Below are 22,189 nucleotides of genomic sequence, written 5' to 3' on the forward strand. Positions count from 1 at the left end.
CAGACCATCATATGTGTGCTTTTTGATCGATTGATTGATTGATTGCTGAATTTTATTAGACAGAAAAGCAAACAGCACAAGTATAGTCATACACTTGGTCTAAAGGGACTTTAATACACAAATAAAGTCCTGGTGGACTATCCACTGAGGTCCTATTCAATTAATCAACTTAACATAAAAATAACACAAAAATCAATATCATTATCAATATCATCACAAATAATTGACCTGGTGTCAGTTCATATGCAATCTGGCTGTGTATGTGAAGGCTATTTGTTGACGAGAGAGTCTAATATCAAAATGTCTAATTAATAGTGTGGTGATTGTTAGTTAAGTAGCCAGTAAGACATCGAGGAACAGAAAATAAATCGTCGTGGATGCAAACGTTCGTTGAAATGCTGTATTGGAAAATGTCTGCGGTTTAAGTTTCACCTGTATTTTTTTCCACCCTCCATGAAAAACAAGCCATCATCACCCCATGCAGTGGTTCTCAACCAGTGGTCCGGGGACCACCAGTGGTCCTTGAGGGGGCTCCAGGTGGTCCCCAGCTAAATGATGGAGCTGGTTACCAAATGGACCCCTTGTAGATCTTTAACTCTTGAGAGTGTAAAATGAAACCAAATGGACCCTTACGGGTCCATTTGGTTTCATTTTACGCTCTCAAGAGTTCCATTATTGTTAAACATCTGCATTACTTAATTAAATTATTGTTATTTTGATCAACGTTTGGCCTGTTATCTCTCCTATTGATACCAACATCAATACAGCATGGAATTGTGGACAAAATCTTATCCAACGATAACAAAATATTTTGGGTCTGAGATCTCATCAAACGGTGGTTCATGGCTAAAAAAAAACCCCGAATAAATAAATGGATCTTGATATGAAAAAGATTGAAAACCACTGACCCCATCCATCATGTATTAATGTAAACCCAGTTTGAGTGCTGCCCTGAGAAACCGACCGCTTGCTCTGTCTTAATACGAACGATTCCAGGTTAACGGCAACCGACGAGCCGTTGTCTCCGTGTAGGAGCCTCGATCACCCCCCTCCTCCACCTCCTCCTCCTCGCCCTCCTCCTCCTCCTCCTCCTCCTGCTCCTCCATCCTCCAAAAAACATTCTGGTCAAAAAGGTTCCATCGTAAACCGCTAAGCTGCTGTCTGCGTGGACCGGCGCTGAAGGAGCCCCCTATCGCCCCCCTCGGACCAGTAAACCCAGAGACATGGCGACGAACGGCACCAAAACGGACGGGCAGGTGACGGAGCTGAACGAGGTGGCCGCCAACAGCAGCGACAAGCCCAAGTCGCTGGACGTGAAGCCCGAGAAGGAGAAAAAGGAGCTCCCAGAGAGGGAGACGTGGGCCGGGAAATTTGACTTCCTCCTGTCATGTGTCGGTTATGCCATCGGACTGGGGAACGTGTGGCGGTTTCCTTACCTGTGTGGGAAGAACGGTGGAGGTAAAAAACAACAACAACAACACACACACACACAACACAACTATTTGAAACACATAGGGCTATATATCACTGTTTCCCCCAAACAGTGGGTCGGGACCCATTTGTGGGTCGTGGACACATTTTTTATGGGTCACGAGTTAAAGATCCCTTTATTTTCTTGTTTCTTACATTTTGTTGTTCATTATTATCATTTCAAAGAAAAAATAAATAATAATAAATGCTAAATCTTTCATGAATTAAAAAACAAATTCAGTGATTTTTTTTCATGAATAAATAAAAGAAAACAAACAATTTTTAAGAAAGTGAAAATAGCCTAATCTACAAGTTGTGAGCATGTAGATCTGCTATTTTCACTAGTTTGGGTCCCAGGCAAACATTATTTCACACTTATTTCTCTTTTGGTTCGACCTAAAAAGTTTTGAAACTGCTGTAGGCTATATCCACTGCTGTAGGCTATATATCCACTGCTGTAGGCTATATCCACTCATAAAAGCATTGTCATCTTCTTCCTTTAAAAAACAAAACATACAGATTTTTCCAAGTTGTTTTTTATAACATACAACCACACAGACAGTACAGACAGTACCAAAAAAAATAACACTTAAACATAAGACATAACACCATATATCAAAAGCAACAACAAAAACACACAGAAAAAACACATGAAAACAAAAAAAAAAAACTCCAAAAATAAAATAAAATAAAAATAAAATAGTTATGCATCATTCAAATAATATACATATATTCACTTTACATCACCAAAGGCGTTGCCATCTTTAACTGGCCTAGGAGATATACAAACTCATCATCATGTGGCAGAGAATAGGAATCCATAACCCTCTAATATAATGCTTCACACGTTGCATGCATGGGGGCTGTGATAATGCACTGGTGCAGTTTTATAATTGACATGCTTTAACTCTTATCTATTCCCATTCGTCCATGCAGGGGCCTTCTTGATCCCCTATTTTTTGACTCTCATATTTGCTGGAATGCCCTTGTTTCTACTGGAGACTTCCCTGGGTCAATACACATCAATTGGAGGGCTTGGTGTATGGAAGCTGGCTCCTGTGTTTAAAGGTATGCCCCCCCCCCCCTAGATTGCAAACACCCACAACAACAAACAAAAAACGGTCCTTATATTATTTAAATACAATTCATATGATTAAATTGTAGCCTAATTATCAGGAATAAATCTAAAAATAAAAGAAAGACGACTTGGGTCTGCATCAATAACCTCACATATCCCCTTCTTTGTGTTATAGGTGTTGGCATGGCGGCGGCTGTGTTGTCCTTCTACCTTAACATTTATTACATTGTCATCATTTCGTGGGCCATTTACTACCTGTGGAACTCCTTCACCACTGTGAGTATGTTATCGTACTGTCCATCAAGATTATAGCTCTCACTCAGGCTTTTCTTCCAGCTCACAGAGAGAGAAAGAGAGTTATAAACATGCATGCTAATGCCAAGTGTGGCATAAACCCCTAGCTCATAACCAGTGTGGCGTAAAGTAACTAAGTCCATTTACTCAGGGTTTTCTTCCAGCTCACAGAGAGAGAGTGTTATAAACATGCATGCTAATGCCAAGTGTGGCATAAAACCATAGCTCATAACCAGTGGTGTAAAGTAACTAAGTACATTTACTCAAGTACTGTTTTTTAGCAACATTTTGAGGTATATTTTACTTTACTTGAGTATTACCAATTTTCAATACTTTTACTTCTACTCCACTACATCTCAGAGGCAAATATTGTACTTTTTACTCCTCTACAATTATTTGAAATCTTGAGTTATTAGTTACTTTGTTGATTACAAAACATACATTAACCACTTCAGCGATATTATATGCATTTCGGCCTTTTTAAAATAGCCGATCTACAAGCTCTGATGTCAAATTATTCGCTTAGGAATGAGACAAAAACAAGAAATCTCCATGAATTCAAGGCTTCATGGGGTGTGTAATTGATAGAAAATACGTCATTCTTTGGGTGAACTACTCCTTTAAGTAAAAATGTGAGTACTCTTTCCACTACTGCTCATAACTTTGGCTTTGTTTTGCATGCAGGACCTCCCGTGGAGCTCATGTGGCAATGCATGGAACACAGAGAAATGCTACACCAACTACAGCATCGTAGACACCACCAATCTGACCAGTGCAGTGGTGGAGTTCTGGGAGTAAGAGATTGTCTTGTATACTTTCCGCTTGCATCAAGAAACTGCACATTATATTAGACCTGGCCTGCATGCTTCCTTGAGATACATAAAAGAGAACCACAATAATAGTGTTATTGTTGCTCGCTCTTATCTTTTAGGCGCAACATGCATCAGATGACCGATGGCTTGGAAAAACCAGGGCAGCTCCGAGTGCCACTGGCAATAACACTGGCCATCGCTTGGGTCCTTGTGTACTTCTGTATCTGGAAAGGGGTTGCTTGGACAGGGAAGGTGAGATTTGAATTGAAAGGCCCCCCCCCCCTGCCAGATTTCTAAACTAGGGCAGGGCGATATATCAATATTATATTGATATCGTGGTATGCGACTAGATATCGTTTGGGATTTCGAATATTGTAATTCTGTGATATGGCAAAAAGGCCTGGCTTTTCCTGGTATTAATCACTTATTCTATACTTTAAAAAATGGTCAGAAATTGTCAAAAATACAGAAAATAGCTGATCTACAAGCTTACCACGCGCAATGATGCGACACATAGTGAGCTATTTTCATCTTTGACAATTTTTGAAAAATGTAAAAGAAAATTCTATGATGAATCATTCTATGACCGACGATGAATTAGATTCATCACAATATCGATATTGAGGTTTGGTAAAAAACACAAATTGTGATTTGATTATTTTCATATATTGCCCAGCCCTAATCTGAACCCCTCCCCATCTGTGTCGATTTCCTACAGGGTTCAGTGTTTGACAGCCATGCCAAATGCATCATTCTCATATCACATCACCACTCATTTAGATTGCAGCGTATAGTACTGTACAGATAGATTTTTCGAGTATAGTACTGTAGGAGTAGAGACATCAAACACTCCCTAATCCAGTGCAGTCTCGTGGTAGCTCCCCTAATTCCAATCCTCCTGACAGCGTCTGTACTGTGTGTGCGGACCCATGATAGGAGGAGCAGCAACATGCAGCCAAACGCCACACTGTCGTTTTGTTGAGCCTTTTTGCCCTCCCCAGTGCTGCTATGACGAAAACCCTGTGTGCCATGTGACCATGGCAAATAAAATGTCTTCTGGTCACAAAATAGCCATTCCCCCTTTGCACATTTTGCCCACAAATATCATGCAGAGTGTGATAAAAAAGCGAGAAAAGAGGGAGAATTTAATTAAACGAAAGCTTCAGTACGTTTCTACACTTGGAAATCGTTGTTAGCCCGTTATCTGTTGTCTCTGTGTGATACTGAAGCCTTTTAAACCCCTCATGAAGAGGCCTTTTGTTTTCCCGAATGGTGTCTGCATTGCAAATGTGCTAATTCTGTCCGCTTCATTTGCAAGTGCACAGCAAAAAAATACGGAGCGTTAATGTAATCCAGAGAGTGCAAAAGGGGGTCCACTTGTACACGCTGAGGATTAAATTAACACTCAGGATTAGGGATGGGACGATGTGAAAATGTCATGTCACGATTATCGTGGCCAAAATAATTGCGATTAACGATATTATCACATCAATCAAACTATGCTTAGAACCCCTAAAATATCATTTTTGTTAACCGCTTGCACCCCAGCTTCCATATTCTGGATGGAACATTAGCCAAAAATAGCAGATCTACGAGCTTGTAGATCTGATATTTTTGGCTAGAGATTTGGTAGACAAACAAAAGCAGTCAGAGACAACTTATGTCCAGTGCATGACGGACAATTTCATGATAACATTTTAATCTCCACGATATGATTATTGTGAGCGGCTTTTATTGCGGTATAAACGACAATAACGATTATCATCCCATCGCCACCCAGGATTTTACAGCGCACCCTTGCAGAGCAACACTATAACATTTCTGATGCTTTATTCTGTTCCCATTCTGTTCTAGGTGGTGTACTTCTCAGCCACCTATCCCTATTTCATGCTGTTCATCCTCTTCATCCGCGGGGTGACTCTACCTGGAGCTTCAGATGGAATTATGTTTTATATCACGCCTGACTTTAACAAGCTCAAGGAATCTGAGGTAAAAAAACAACAACAACATGATGGAAACTTTGTGTGTCCAAAACTGTTACATTTAAGGAAATGGGGGGTTGGGGGACAGGGGAGGGGATAAACTGTATTTAAATGTAGTTATCATATAGCCTACTTGTTAATACTTTTCATTGGTTAAATATTTATAAAAACCCACAGACAGACTCATTGGCTCTATAAGTGGGGCCCTTGGGGGGGGTGCCAGGGGGTCCCCAGCAAAATGTGTTTATATGATGTCACAATCATTTTAACCACTTTAACCATATTTTATACATTGGTTATTCAAAAATCTTGATTTTTTTTAAGCAAACATTTTTAACACAAATCTTTGCTTCTAGGGGTCCCTGGCACAAAACAAAATTGGGGTCCGCTGCCAGATATATATATATGTATTTGGGGGTGAAAAAGTTTGAGAACCACTGCACTATAATAGCTCTCTCCAGGCTGCTCACTATAGTTGTCCTCCTCCACCTCCATCCAGGTCTGGCTGGACGCAGCAACCCAGATCTTCTTCTCCTACGGCCTGGGTCTGGGCTCTCTTATTGCTCTGGGCAGCTACAACCCTTTCACTAACAACGTGTACAGGTAAGCTCACTGGTTGATTACCAAATTCATGGATAAGGTATATTGGACCGAACCCCCCAAAAAGAAATCCAAGCTGAATTTAATACGTTGGTGCAAATCCTTAACAAGCGGTTAATGAACATGGAAATTACACTGCCACCGTTATAGGCCATTATTAAAGACCCTTATTAAATCCTGCTGCCAGGGATATATAGGCCATTATTAGACCGAGATTACATTTGCTGCGAGCAGGAACATGATAACAATAAAACGTGTTGAGAGATGCTTCGGGGCTGCATATAGCATGTCCACAGGGGCCGAGACTCTTCTCTGTGGGTATGGAGCGTACAAAAGTGTTTATCAATTGCAGAAGCACTGAGCATCATGTTGCAGTTGTTTTATGCGTCTCAGTCGTAACCAAATCAAGGATCCACACAATTAATATTTTTATTGCATTTCACTATGCTGAAAAGGACTATTTTGCTGACAAATTGCGTGGTTGATACTGAAGCTTGCGTGGTTGATACTGAAGCTGGCAGCGGGGATGATGTGTTCACTCAGCCGTTGCATAAGGCAGGAATCTCAGTCTCCTCAGTCAGGGCCATAGCTGGAGGAAATCAAGGAAAATGATTTTGAGCTTTGACAACAGGCCCTGTTTTCATGTCTCCCGTCCCCCAGAGACTCTATCATCGTCTGCTTTGTCAACTCGTGCACCAGCATGTTTGCTGGCTTCGTCATCTTTTCCATCGTCGGCTTCATGTCGCACGTGACAAAGAGGTCCATCGCGGATGTGGCGGCGTCGGGTGAGTACCTCAATCCATCACGTCCTTCCACTGTAACCGTTTGATCGACGCACAGAGTGGTGTCATTGATCTAGACGCTGGGGAGTTTTCAATACCTCTTGAACCTTATACAGTAGCATCCCTATTCTGGGCATGTCATCATAGGCAAACATTTGGCCAAAAATAGGAGATTTGGTGTAGAGTGTTTCTCAACGTCAACTCCGGGGACCACCAACCAAGGGTCCATAATGGACCCTTACGGGTCTATAACTCTGAGCGTGTACAAATTTGTACACTCTCAGAGTAAAATAAACACTGAGGATTTTCCAGTGTAGATATGGTTCCCATAAAGAATTGTATCAAATGGGCGGTCCGTGGCCTAATGCATATCAAACTGGGGATCTCACTGGTGTAGAGGGAGAAAATGAGGTGACCAAGGAGTCAGGACAGGACTCAACGGTATAATAGGCATTTAATTGGTTAACTGATGCTACTATACAGAGTGCTTCTACAGCTTCACAACCGGGTTCTATGAGAAGAAGAATTGTGATTTTCCTGTGTGTGCGCTTCTCTCAGGGCCTGGCTTGGCGTTTCTGGCCTACCCAGAGGCTGTGACCCAGTTACCAGTGTCTCCTCTCTGGGCCATCCTGTTCTTCTCCATGCTGCTAATGCTGGGGATAGACAGCCAGGTGAGCTTGCTCCTCCACGGTTTGACCTGAATATGTACGTTGCAGGTACATATCACGCTGCTGTTCGGCGCTGCTGCTCTCTCCCCGCATGATAAGTGTGCAAGTTTGTTCCGTGTGGACGGATATAGTCGCGCGTTGACATTTGCTGTCAAGTCTTTTTAATGCATCTCTGTCACTTGACGACAGGCCCCTCGGGTATCGATATCTGTGTTTATTCTTTATTTTCCATGTGTGATACGTGGTGTTAGATTGAAGCCAAATAGGCTATACAGACCGGTAGCCCAAATCAAAATTTTCTTTGGCCTATCCGGATTAGAATCAGATCATTTTTTGTCAAGTTTGAACGACAAAAACATAATATAAAATAAAATAAAAACACATTTTGTTTGCTTATTAGATTTGAATCACGTGCATTCGAGGATGGGTTGCAAAGTGATTGAAATCTGATTCCTGATGTGACACTCAGACACTGAAGCCTGAGTTATATACTTATTCATACGATGGTGTCGCTTGGTGTGGAAAATATCAGATTTACAAGCTCACAAGGTGGGCTATTTGTCACAGAGCGACACCGGCATACGACAGGGTAAACGCTAAGCATTAAACTCTCGTCTATGTCATTACGTAATTAGCACAGCAACCAAGACGTGTTCAGACGATGTCTGAACACGCAAATCCGATCCGTTCACTTGCAGAGCAACAGTGTCCTAAAAATCTGATTTGAGCAACAAATCAGATTTGCCCGCCAAGAATATGTTTGCTGTTGTCGGAATGTTGAAATTGAAATTATTTATGTTTTTTTGTAAATCTAAGGTAGGGTAAGTGCTTTTCTTTGGTTAAAATAAGTGTTAAATAGCTCTATATTCTGATAGTACTCATTGCATTAGAGTGTTTGTTCAGCAACAGCAGTCTCCATGTTTCTCCAGCTCTTTAAACAGAAAAGCCATTTTCAGTTCAGGATACCAATTTTATCCAATCAGGATAGAGAACTCAGACAGAATACAGGATACAGGATACAGATCAGGATAGATAACTCAGACAGGATACAGATTAAACAAGTGAAATTGGAAGTGATGACACAAAGAAATGAGCAGACAAAATTGGAACTGGAACACTATACAAATTAAGCTGATAAATGGGTACTCTCCTGATTTAGTCACCTACCTGAAAATGTATTTTCTGTTTATTAAAGAGGTGGAGAGACAAGGAGACTACTGTTACTGCACAATGATTACTATCACAATATAGTGCTTTAACCTTTTAACAAAACAATTTTTGTTTAAACCAAAAAATATAATAACCTACCTTTAATGCACTACTTCATCATGAAAGAGTGTCACACAAAGGTAGTGAACATAGCAGATCTACAAGCTCACAATGCATTGCATTGTGATGCATTGTGAGCTTGCAGATCGGCTATTTTCACTACTTTTAATAGTTTTTTTTGTTTTTTTGTGTCATTATATTTTAATAATAAGAGGACCGGTTTTGATTGAACATTCAAAGGTTTCCCATAATTGTCTTTCTCGCACAGGCAGATTTGTCTGGTTTCCAGGCTAGGTTTCCCACCCGAGAGTGACAATATGAAATGTAGCTTCACAATAGGTTCTCCCGCCCGGCAGCATCTCACAGTAAAAAAAAAAAAAGCCCCATAAATCATGAACCTATAAAAATTGTCATAGTAATGGCTCCTTCGCATATTATCAGAGCTATTAGGAAGATGGCCTCCACGAAGATGCAGCGGTCAGACAGAAGATTATGCTGCCTGTTATGTTCCATGGTTTCCTGCACACTATAGTCTCATGTAATCTGTCATTGTCTGGCAGGTTCCCCGTTAGGACGAGGCTACTCGTACAGGGGTACCCGTCTGAATCCTCCGAGTTCAATTAACTACTCAGAGTGTAGAAATGGAACCAAATAGACTCTCTTGACTTAAATTAACCCTGAGGATTTTTACTGTGTATATAGAACCACCCGATCTACTATGAATCACCCCATTCAATGGAAAGGTGGAATTGTACAATCTCTATACAACCTCGCTCGCATCGGCGCCAAGGACCGCCCATACCTTCTCCTGATTGGTTGAAATGAAGCGGAACTGTCTGCGACTGAGGCGCGCCGTCTGAAGCGGACTTGAGCCACGACAGGCACCGCCGAGCGAGCTCAAGCGAGCGAGTCGCCGTGCCGAACGTTGCGTTGCGAGTTACGACCCGATAGGGACAGAATCGTAAATCATGTTTTGTCCGCAGACAGGTCACGTGACAGCATCTGCGTTAGCCAATGGAGAATCCAATACCATTAAATGGGATTTTGGCAATAATTTGTGTAACCCCGGGTGAAAGAGGTGGGCGGGGCGGGTGGCCGAGAGAACAGCCAATGGCGAAGCCTTACCATCAAATGGGGTTTTAGGAGTAAGTTGTGTAACTCGGGTGTGTGGGGTTGTAGAGATTTCTGAATGGGGTGATTCATAATAGATCGGCTGATTGAACATACCAGTTGAGAGACCTGACCATTACGGAGAGAGAGAGAGAGAGAGAGAGAGAGAGAGAGAGAGAGAGAGAGAGAGAGAGAGAGAGAGAGAGAGAGAGAGAGAGAGAGAGAGAGAGAGAGAGAGAGAGAGAGAGGGAGAGAGACAAAGAGAGAGAGAGAGATACAAAGAGAGAGAGAGAGAGATATACAAAGAGAGAGAGAGAGAGAGAGATACAAAGAGAGAGAGAGAGATATACAAAGAGAGAGAGAGAGATACAGAGAGAGAGAGAGAGAGAGAGAGAGAGAGAGAGAGAGAGAGAGAGAGAGAGAGAGAGAGAGAGAGAGAGAGAGAGAGAGAGATACAGAGAGAGAGAGAGAGAGAGAGAGAGAGAGAGAGAGAGAGAGAGAGAGAGAGAAAGAGAAAGAGAAAGAGAAAGAGAAAGAAAGAAAGAAAGAAAGAAAGAAAGAAAGAAAGAAAGAAAGAAAGAGACAGAGACAGAGACAGAGACAGAGACAAACAGAGACAAAGAGAGACAGAGACAGAAAGAGAGAGGGAATAGATTAAGATAGATCATGACAATATCCCCCCCTCCCCAGTATTTACTTAATGTTTTTTCTTATTTACTCTGTTTAATCATGAAATTAAAATAATTGAACCAAAGTACACAGATTATGTACACGTGGTTATGTGTAGTGAATCAGTGCTGGGTTGTGTGTCCTGCTCCAGTTCTGCACGGTGGAGGGTTTCATCACCGCTCTGGTGGATGAGTTTCCCAGGGCTCTGAGAGGAAGACGAGAGCTCTTCATCGCTGCTGTGTGTCTGGTGTCCTACATCATCGGCCTGTCCAACATCACACAGGTAACATCCTCTCACCTTACCAAACCCATTAAAATACCTTCTAAACCGTTAGTTCTCAAACGTTTTCGTGCCAAGGACAACCAAATAGATATACTGTATATATTTGGCTGCGGACCCCCTCCCCCCATCTGAAAACGTTTTGTGTGAGGGACCCCTAGAAGAGAAGATTTGTGTTAAGGAAATTGTAACGTATTCACATTATTTCAAGCACTTTAAAATAAAATGTTTAAAAATTGCAGATTTTTTATGTAGTTTTAATGGGTTAATGGTTTTAGCCACCAACCCTTGTGCAGTGTTAATTTAATAAATTACTATGACGAAAAATGTTTGTCGACTATACCTTTTTTCCCTGACGAAATAAATGTGAATAAATGACTCAAACTGACTAAATATACTAACAGATAAAAACTAGATGAAAATGTTAGGGAGGGACTAGTGGATAAGAGATCCAGTAGAACTAAGACAAGTCATTTTATGCTTGGCTGTGCGTGGGTGTCTCACAAAGAAAATAGCCGATCTACAAGCTTGCAACGCGTTGTGAGCATGTAGATTGGCTATTTTCGGCACACAGCTAAGACGTCCCACGTTTTGAGCAAACATTTTCCAAAATAGCACACATCTATAGGATCTATTCTATAGGCTTGTATATCGGCTATTTTCACCGCCCCACACCATCATTTGACAAAGTATGAAATATAATAAGACTAGTCCATACCCGTCATTTCCACCCACCGTCCATCCGGGCTATGGGACTGCAACCACGACTACAGATCCCATAGTCTGCGAGGACCGTTCACAAAAACGCTAATAAACAGCTTACATTTGAGGAAAGTGAACAACTGGCTTCGTCACTCCCTTCATAATATGCCAATGGTCGGTCAATGCCCGTGTGCAAGTTCAGATCAGTTGGTCAACACAACTGAGGAGAAAACGCGGTTCCGGACAGACAGAGGCTTCTTCATTTTGTAGTGTAGGATCACGTGGGTTACAAACCTCATAGGGCTTAAATGGTTAATGAACAAACCAGGCAAGTACAGCAGAAAGATCCATCAAATATCGTAAGGTAATGTGCTTGAAATATGTCATCAAATCCATGCATATGGTAGTGAGAACGAGCAGATGTAACTGTTTACGGCCAGTTGCCCTTTTGGCTTTTCGTAATTTTGCTTGTGCCAGCAAATGCTGTCCACGGACATGAGTGTCTGTTGCCTTATGCGTGTGTGTGTGTGTGTGTGTGTGTGTGTGTGTGTGTGTGTGTGTGTGTGTGTGTGTGTGTGTGTGTGTGTGTGTGTGTGTGTGTGTGTGTGTGTGTGTGTAACCAGGGAGGCATCTACGTCTTCAAGCTGTTCGACTACTACTCTGCCAGTGGAATGTGTCTGCTGTTCCTCGTGTTCTTCGAGTGCATATCCATATCCTGGTTTTACGGTGTGTAGCATCATCACTGCATCAGTGAAGCAACTAAGCATTAGGCTACAGTATATTCATCATCCATTAACCACTTCAACCCAAGTGGCCCTCTGGGCATGTCATTACAGATGAACGTTCAACGGACGGAAATAGCAGATCTGCAACCTCATTGCATTTTGACACGCTTGTAGATCAGCTATTTTTGGCAAAGAGATTTGGTGTAGCGAGAAAAAACAATGGGGCCTAGTATAGGTAGTAAAGTACAAAACGATGATAAATGCATGTGTTATCTGAACCCAAACATGTTGATGTCTTAATATGTGAGCAGTGAAAAACATCTCTTTTTAAAAAAAACACATTTTGAACAAAGACAAATTCATATTTTGGTGAATTTGTTAGTAGCATAATTGGTCATGTATAAACATGATGCATCACTCAATCAATTATTACAAAAAATATACTAGTACTAAAATATACATTTGACAATTGATACATTTTCTGTTCAGCAATTAATCTATTATTTGATTACTCGATCAATTGCTTCAGCCCTTATACTGTAGCACATCAGGAGATTATGAATACCAGGACAAACCATTTTCCATCTGTTACCAAACTGAGACGGTGACACGTGACAGAGGACACAGGTTAAATGATGGATTAACCTCACACGTCTCAAACAATATTAACACAACTACAAACACTGTTCATCCTCAATGACACCAGCGCTACCGTGCTCTGCCTCATATAAATGCCTGATTGAGACTTATTCGTGCGCCGGTGTTGCACACAGAAAATTGCAGATCTACAAGCTCTCAAGCAACCACGCTGCGTCGCGCTGGGGGCTTGTCGATCGGCTATTTTCAGTGCGGCACACAGCGTGCGACCAAGAATAACTCAGGCGTATAAGTCATCGTCATGCATGGCACGCCGGCAGCAAATTGAAATAAATTGGCTATGAATATTTTTCGATCATACTTTCATTTGTCTCTCAGGTGCGGACAAGTTCTACGACAACATCGAGGAGATGATCGGCTACAGGCCCTGTATATGGTGGAAGCTTTGTTGGACCGTGTTCACTCCTCTCATCGTGGGCGTGAGTGCTCCCCAGAAATCCAATAGCGACATCCTCAGTCATGACATGAAAGCATGAAAACAATAAAGTCAATATTATGTGCCTCGGGTCATGTCAGGCCCGGTGACTGATTTATACTTGGTTTCGCACTGTGGTGCGCACCCAAAACAGCAGATCTACAAGCTCACAACGCGTTACACTGCGGGCGCGTTGTGAGCTTGTAGATCGGCTATTTTGGGCGCGCGACGGCGGCACAGAGCTAAGTGTAAGTCACCCTTGAGACGATGCTGCCCTGGAATTAGTGATGTCAGGATACAAGGCTTGATTTATATCCTTCGTCGTACGGGCGGAGAATAAATTGGGCGTAACGCGTGTCCCCATGTCTCCCACAGGGGGTGTTCTTGTTCAGCGCCATACAAATGGTTCCACTCACCATGGGAGATTACGTGTTCCCAGGCTGGGGCCAGGGAGTGGGCTGGCTCATGGCTCTGTCCTCCATGGTCCTCATTCCAGGATACATGGTCTACATGTACTTCGGCCTCAAGGGCACTCCCAAGGAGGTAAGAACATAGATATGAAATGGTATAGATCTGTAATAAGTAGAGATGTTCCAGTTTTTTGCTGTCGGGTAGAAACCTCTTATCTCCGTATTTTAACTTTTAGTTTTTTCGCAAATTTGTGCCCAACTGACCATACTACGGCTTGAGCTTGTAGATCTGCTCAACCCGATCTCACACAACTTAGTATACATTGCAGAGACGTCATTCCGTGCATAGACACCTAGAAAACCCCGAAAATCCGCGCATAGCCGCCTCGCATCTCCTCCATTGACTAAACCATTTCGGAGGCGCGCAGTCTCAAGCTAATTGGAGCCACGCGAGGGACCACCGAGTGAGCTAAAGCGAACGAGTTGGCCGTCCCGAACGTTGCGACGTTCGCTTGAGCCTACTCAGCGCCGTTTGAGTTATATACCGATAGGCACAGAATCGTAAATCATGTTGTGGGGACTGCTCTGCTTCCGGGTTGCAACCGGTTGCGCCCACCGTGGGACTCGCCATACATTATAGGCGGCGGGTGAGCTTGACAATTGGGAAGGCTACTGGTCGGCCGTGCGCAAAGCGCGCAGGCGCCGATTGGTTTCTGGGCGGATTCTGTTAGTTTATTTTGGGTTTTTGGTTACTTTATTTCGGTTATAGGGTTAGGGTTCGGGTTAGGTTAGGGTTAGGTGTTTTAATCCATATTTTACCCTGATTTTACTGATTTATTATAAAAGAAATTACTAAACAATACTGTGCACATATATTATATATAATTTGCACAATTCCCAGAATTTCCCAGCATAACATTTGGGAAGGCTTAGCCTACCCTAGCCTTCATTACCCGGCGCCTATGCCGTACATATGCACAGATTTTCTAGGCGGCTATGCACGGAATGACGTGCACTGGGTCCGTGCAATGTATACTAAATTGTGTGAGATCAGGCTGATCTGTTACTTAGGCAATTCTTTTTTTGAATTCTGAAAAGTAACAGTTCTGGAGGTTTCCACCCGACAGAGTCTATATTGGTCTAGACTGAGTACTGATCCTCCGATACCAGTTCGTAAACATAAACTGATAAATTGTTATTACTATCTAGTTTAAAAGAACATAAACTAGAAAAAGTGTTCCTCGGAGCACAGGCCTCCGCCAGGTCAGGTAGGTTATTGTGGGCCAGAAATGTTTGGAATTCAGTCATTATAGGGGTAAATGGACTCTGTGGAAGTTGAGGGATTGATGTTGAGGAAGTTATTGCACAGACACATGTTGATTTGTGGGACTGTAGGATATAGTTTTGTGTTTGAGTTGCTGTTAATTGTATTGTCATTAATGTGAAGTGGCTTGTTATAGTGTTATAGTCAGACAATTTTTGGGTGGGCCTCCTGGTGGCGCTAAAATAGGCCCATGTGAAAAGGGTGGCATTTTCTTCATCTGCCTTTCACGGCAATCGTATGCTTACGTTCATGATTTGAGGCATTTTGTTCAGAACGGACCACTCCTGCTAACTTCGGAAGCCAATCTTACCAATCAGGATGGAATATGAAAAATCTGACAGATCCTTCTTGATCACATGACTATAGAAATTATGTGTACCGATTTGCGTGATGTTTGGACAAAATCTGTAGGAGTAATATAAAATAAATGTTTTGCTAAAAACAGCCTCCTGGTGGCGCTATAACAGGACAATGTGAAAAGGGTGGCATTTCTTCCTCGGCCTAGTGGGAATGTGCATGGAAAGTTTCATGGCAATCGGATTTGAAGCATTTTATTCAAAACGGGCCACACATGCAAACTTTAGATGCCAATCAGGATGGAATCTGGAAAATCGGACAGATCCGTGTTAATCACATATAGAGATACTGTGTACCGATTTGCGGGGTATTTGGAAAGAATCTGGTGGCGCTATAACAGGCCTATGTGAAACATTTGTGCCAGAGGTTCTGCTCTGGCATCCAGGGAGTGTGTGCGCGCAGTTTCACGTCGATCAGGCCAACAGTGCCGGAGATTAGCTGTCCACAGACGGACACGCGGACATGAACGGACAGGGTGCAAAACATAGTCACGTATCTGCCACGCCTTCGAAAATGTCCGTCACATGCCGGCATGGTGGTGACCCCTGCTCCCTACGCTTCCATTGAAACATTTTGACCCTGGTGTCGGGTAGGTAGGACACCTACTGGTTGACAACAGACAAAAAAGATGGCCCACTGGATTGGACACTAGGGGCCCTATCTTGGCCAAGAGTGGCTAAACAGACTATTTGGGGATTTAGTATGGCGCAAGGGGCGTTCCCGCTGCAAATGTTGCTCCCTTCGGACACCGGCCTTATCCCTAAAACACCTGCGCTACCCGTTACATTATGCATAGGTGTGGTTTGGGCGTTACATTAATAAAACCAATCACCGCGCCAGATGCCACAGCCTTTAAGAGAAGACTGCGCAAGCCATTGTCCCCAGTGCAATCTTACGCTCTCTCCCTCTCTGCCCATGGAAGAGCGACGTTGCCTTGGAATAAAATGATATTTGATACACAGAATTACCACTCACACATTGCTGGCTATAGAGAACTTTAAATTACAGCGATCGCTTGTGCTCTGGATTAATCAAACGAAATGGTCTGGTGTGGTTATAGCAAACGCTGATCAAACAACGTTTTATTTGTCTTTGATAAGCTTAACTGGCAACTGCTGATAAAAAACACAATAACTTGACACAAGGAATTAACAGTCACACTTTTTCGAATTACAGTAAAATTGTAATGACAATCACATTCACAATCACTTAATTCAGTAGCGAACTCTGCGGCCGCACTGACGCACTTATATCGTTGGACACTGTACCCGACGTTTGCTTCATACGCTCTAGCCTTTGATTGCCTTGAATAAAACCATATTTGATCGACATAATTATCACCCACATGTGATTGATTATAGAGAATGTTATATAATTGTAATCCATTCATTATTTCCTGCGCAATGGATTAATGAAACTGAACGGAGCGAATGGCATCGCGCACGACGCGCGGCACAAATCATTGTCTTCTTTGAAAAGACTGCCCGGGCGACTCCCGACATTCCCATTACAGGCACGTTCTACCAAACTAATTTGGCATAGCGGGTGGTTTTAGAATCCGCTATGCACGTGTGTGGGCAAGATAGCAATTTCAGGGAAAGCGCAACAACACGCCAACAGGCACACCTCCAGGCGCAAATAACGGAGTCAGCATAATGTATAGCAGGTAGTGCGGCCGTAAGATACCATTTAGGGACAGTGCAGCTGCCTTGTGCGTAATTCACAGGTAGCGGGTAAGGCTAACGGGTAAGGCTTCGCCCAAGATAGGGACCTAGATGTGCTGCCATCTTTGTTGTAGTTCAGACATCATCACTGCAATTTCCTCTCTGTCAGGAGAAGGAGACAGCGGACACAACTCTAACAAAACTCGCAGCTTTAGCAATGTCATTATTTGCTGGTCAGTTATAGGCTACTGAGCCAACCTTCATACATGGTTTTTAGCAGTAAATTCAATGTTGTGGAATTCTGGATCAATCATCAATTGATCAATTGATGAGGCAATAGGAGTTGGAGACAATATTCTAGGTGGTGATGGTTATGCTTTAATTTACATCATGGGGAGAAGTACATTAGACACACAGTCTGACACGGATCGTGGTATGGTAGTTCTGCCAACGAGCACAGGGATCAGACCATAGTAATACTAGCTGCTACAAGGACAAGCTGAACAATAACAGATAGGCTGTAACAAAAAAACAATAGCTGTCAGGCCTAGCTGAGACATCTTTGGCTCCAACAGGCTACCAAATATCATGTCATATCATAATGCACTATAAGTGATGGTAAAATATAAAGGTTAGATATAAACACAACCATAATAACAATATAGTATAATGTATAATGCTTCTACAAAATAATAATTGTAATTATGTTTCTCTCTCCCAGCGACTTCGGATAATGTTTCAGCCTCCTGCAGTGGTCCGGCGGAAGGAGAACGGACCGGAAATACAGGCAGAAACCAGCGCTACTAACGTAGCTAGCCCCACCAACCCGGCCAGCCCTACTAGCCCGGCAGCGGCGCCGGCGCCGCCCACCGCCACCAGCCCCGCTACCAACGCGGCTCCCGCTATCTCCACCAGTCCTACGGCCCCGGCTAATCCAGCCACCCAAGCTCCACCGGCGGCAGCCACTACCGCCACCAGTCCTGTGAACCCAGCAACTAGTCCAACCTCCGTCATCACCACCACCGCCACTACCACCACCACCGCAGCAGCAGCCACTCCAGCTAACCCCGCCACCGCAACCAGCCCCGCAAGCCCACCGCCCCCCAACCCGGCCGCCCCTACGGAGCCCGTCATCCCTCCTCCCAACACGACCTCCAACCTGACCAACGCCGAGGCCAACGTCTAAAAACGAGCACGGAGAGAACCCTATAGCTGGAGAGAGTAGACAAAAAAAGAGAACATTACAAAGGACTTCCAAGATTTCAATTGATTCACCTACCTCCAGGGGAAATATGTGATCAAAACAAATCTTAAAAAAAACAACAACCTTGTATTAATTTTTTTGCATTTGTAAAACCAAGCCAATAGTGTCTCATTATTGGTATGCATTCCGAATACAAAAATCAAAGACTGTTAGTGTTCAGAGATACTACCATAAAAAAAATACCATAGGAAAAAAATATGTAAAACATACTGTGTAATACTGTGAGAAAAGAAAAGAAAAAAACTGAAAATAGAATAGCAATTTGTTGAATATCTTCATGAATCAAGTAAATACAGTGTGAATATAGTAGATGAAGTTAGTGACTAAAATTGACATCATAGGCGAGCGAAGGGGACGATGGGGTCAATTTTATTGTGGATGTTTACCAAACCTCACACAGTTGTCTCTTATTCAAACATGTCACTCTGTGAGGACAGCACTACAGCGCCCAAACAGAGGACGGGGGGAACGGGGGAGGGGAGCGACGAGAAAGCACAATGCCAATAAGAAGTTTGGAGTAAATCCAGTATTATGTTGCAAAAGATTTTATGTGTGTGAGAGAGACTGTTATTTTTGTTCCTTCCTTTTTTTGAGTAAAAAAAAAGCAACAAAAAACTTTTATGTGATTGAAACATTTTTAGAATTATTTTTAGGATGTTTTTTACTATATGTTGTTTACGACGGAGGACCAAAATCGTATATAGGCAGACGAAAAGCAAAAACTATGCCATTTTAGTGTTCGGTTGGTAAAAAGCACAGGGTACAAAACAAAAGTACGAGAAAAAGCACAGGGTTAGAAAACGCTGATTTACATACGCTGACTGATGGCAGTCGATCCTGTTTACGTTTTGCATGCTTTCCTCAGGAACATTGGTGATTTTTTTTCCAAAATGTCTCCTGACAATGAAAAAAAAAGGAAAAAGACGAAGGCCTTAAGCCAGTTATAACAACCAATTTCTACAAAGCCATTATAGTCTGTTTACATGACTGGGCTCAGATCAACAGAACACCACTTTGTATGCTAGCACAAAAACTCGGACCAACTCTGTGTTTAAATACAGTCCTTAATTTTACTTTATGTGTAACGATCAATTATACTTTGATCAATATGTATTAAGCAATACATATGTAGATGTATAGGTGCAGGCCAGTTAGGCGAGTGGTCTGTTTTCTCATTTTGTTTACGTTGTCTTTGCTTTACTAGTGAAAAAGCACAAAGCTTTAATTTCAGCAGACTTTTGCCATGGCGTGTTAGGACAATGTAAGCCTTGATTTATGCTTTGTTGCGCGGGGGTGTCGCGCCCCGGAGAATAGCAGATCTACAAGCGCAGCACGTCACAGCGCGAAGCTGTGTGAGCTTGTAGAATGGCTATTTCCGGCGTGTGACGCCTGTGCGTCGCGAAGTATGAATCGAGACTTTAGTTTGCTTCTATGGCAGCTACTGTGAAAAGGCATCTGGTGGAACGAAACATGTTTACTTTGAAAAGCAAAACAACTGAGTGGAAATGTGAAATGGCTAACAGTTCATGTCCTGTGAATTTTGTATAAATTACTCTACCACAGTTTTCTCTGGAACTTTGTTGTAAAACTGTACCGTGTAAAACATGTAACTGTGAATGTCTGTAATACATTGGAAGTTATTGTCTAAATGTTGAAAAAAAAGAATTCTAAAGGAGTTGCTGTTTTCTGCAATAATATTTTGATGACAGAAACCGAAGCACATATCTTATAGAAATATATGAAAAATGATGATGACAATGAAGATATCCACCGTTATATTAAAAATAGAAACTATGTCTAGTAAAAAAAAAAATATTGTTTTGTATATTTTTAACTGTCTCACTGCCAAATGTAAAACATAATATAGACATGATATGTATCTAAATGGTGTCACATGATAAAGCACGATTGTCATGTTATACAAAAATAAAAAGAAAGCAAAAAAATAAAATAAAGAATTATAGAAAATAATAAATACAAGACATGCCTTCATATGTACGTTATTTATTTATTTAAACGGATTGCATGTGTCTAAACAATCCAGCATTTCCAGCATTTCTTATGTGGAAATTAGGTCACCATGACTGTCCTATCAGAAGCTATATTTCGCACGCAGAATCTTCCTGCAGTAATTGGCTATTGTCTCCTGCCTTGTAAATAAACCCTGTTGTTTTATTTACAGTGAATGCATTTGCACTTTTAAGAGAAAAGGGAGAAAAGTAATCTACTTTCAGCGGGGATTACAGATACCAGTTCCATATGCAAAGCTGTGTGTTCATGCCTTAAGCCTGTAACGTGTGAGATGAAACGAATAAGAAACCTTTTGTTAATTATTACCGGGCTAAGACGACAAAACCTGCTGTCATTTCAGAAGATGCCAACGTCGTGCAAGATTTTCAATGAAAATTTGTGAAAACTGAGAGTGAAAAGCGTCAAAAAAAACAAACAACGAGAGCAAAAAAATGCCTGAGAGCTTTTCTTGGGGACTTAATATGCGTAATTTGCTTCTTCGAAAATAGCCAATCTACAAAGCCTCACAACGCATTGTGATGCGTTGTGAGGCTTTGTAGATGTGTCACGCGACTCCGTCGTATATACCGCCAAAGTCTAAATGGGTGTGTGTCAGAAAACACAAGCTGATCACCAGGCCTCAGCAGGCTGGAACAAAAACATCACCACCAAACAGCTCTGGCCCTGGGGCCACGGGGCCCTATAGCGTGTGTACACCCTCCCCTTCCCCTGTCCTGTGTGTGTGTGTGTGTGTGTGTGTGTGTGTGTGTGTGTGTGTGTGTGTGTGTGTGTGTGTGTGTGTGTGTGTGTGTGTGTGTGTGTGTGTGTGTGTGTGTGTGTGTGTGTGTGTGTGTGCGTGCGTGCGTGTGTGTGTGCGTGTGTGTGTGTGCGTGTGTGTGTGTGTGTGTGTGTGCGCGCGTGCGCCTGCGTCTTACTTCCCCCACCTCCCATGCGTTTGCTGCTTCCATTAGCTTCCAGTGTGATAAAAGAGACAGCGCCAGCTGACACCACCAACAATGGCTCGCACATGGAGAAATAGAATGAGATGTCCTCACTGGTAAGCTTGTGGCAAAACGTGTGCACGCGCGCGAGTGTGTGTGTGTGTCTGTGTGTGTCTGTGTGTGTCTGTGTATGTGCGTGTGTGCGTGCGTGCGTGCGTGCGTGCGTGCGTGCGTGTGTGTGTGTGTGTGTGTGTGTGTGTGTGTGTGTGTGTGTGTGTGTGTGTGTGTGTGTGTGTGTCTAAAAGAGAGAGTGGGCGAGTGAGACAGACAGAAACAGATACAGAGAAAGAGAGAGAGACGGGGGTGGTGGGGCAGGAACAGTGTGTGAGTATATTGGGGGGGTTGAGGTTGAATAATGCCTCTAATGTTAGCTCCCATAACGATCCGTTGATGGATGACATACCGGCCTCCCCTTATTCCCACACGTGCAATTTAGCATCATTACCTATGAAAACCAGTCACCGCCTCGAACAACCTGGAACTGATGTCTTATGTCCACACAAGCAATAGATCATCATTTTCAGTGGGGAGGAGGAGGAGGGGGGGTCTTGATTAGTGGGATGCAATCTACCAGAACACGGTTAGTCTGAGGTGACGACGTTATTGGCTCGGCGCTGATAGGTTGACCGTGTTTTTTTTACGATAC

The 22,189-nt window shown here is 42.7% G+C and overlaps 1 protein-coding gene across 1 annotated transcript; it reads left to right on the plus strand.

Annotated features, from left to right (window-relative positions):
• Positions 1 to 1,223: 1,223 nt before the first annotated feature.
• LOC308096285 (sodium- and chloride-dependent GABA transporter 1-like) lies at positions 1,224 to 18,454 on the plus strand (the record flags this gene model as incomplete). Its single annotated transcript, XM_080443672.1, has 14 exons — positions 1,224 to 1,458; positions 2,407 to 2,538; positions 2,724 to 2,824; positions 3,527 to 3,636; positions 3,774 to 3,906; positions 5,509 to 5,643; positions 6,136 to 6,239; positions 6,897 to 7,021; positions 7,577 to 7,689; positions 10,886 to 11,017; positions 12,340 to 12,442; positions 13,417 to 13,517; positions 13,889 to 14,056; positions 17,990 to 18,454. The coding sequence occupies 14 exons, from the start codon at positions 1,224 to 1,226 to the stop codon at positions 18,452 to 18,454; spliced, it is 2,157 nt and encodes a 718-aa protein (XP_080299798.1).
• Positions 18,455 to 22,189: the final 3,735 nt, after the last annotated feature.

This window comes from Gymnoscopelus braueri, assembly GCF_963280865.1.
Source record: "Gymnoscopelus braueri genome assembly, chromosome: 12".
In the NCBI taxonomy this organism is placed as follows: domain Eukaryota; kingdom Metazoa; phylum Chordata; class Actinopteri; order Myctophiformes; family Myctophidae; genus Gymnoscopelus; species Gymnoscopelus braueri.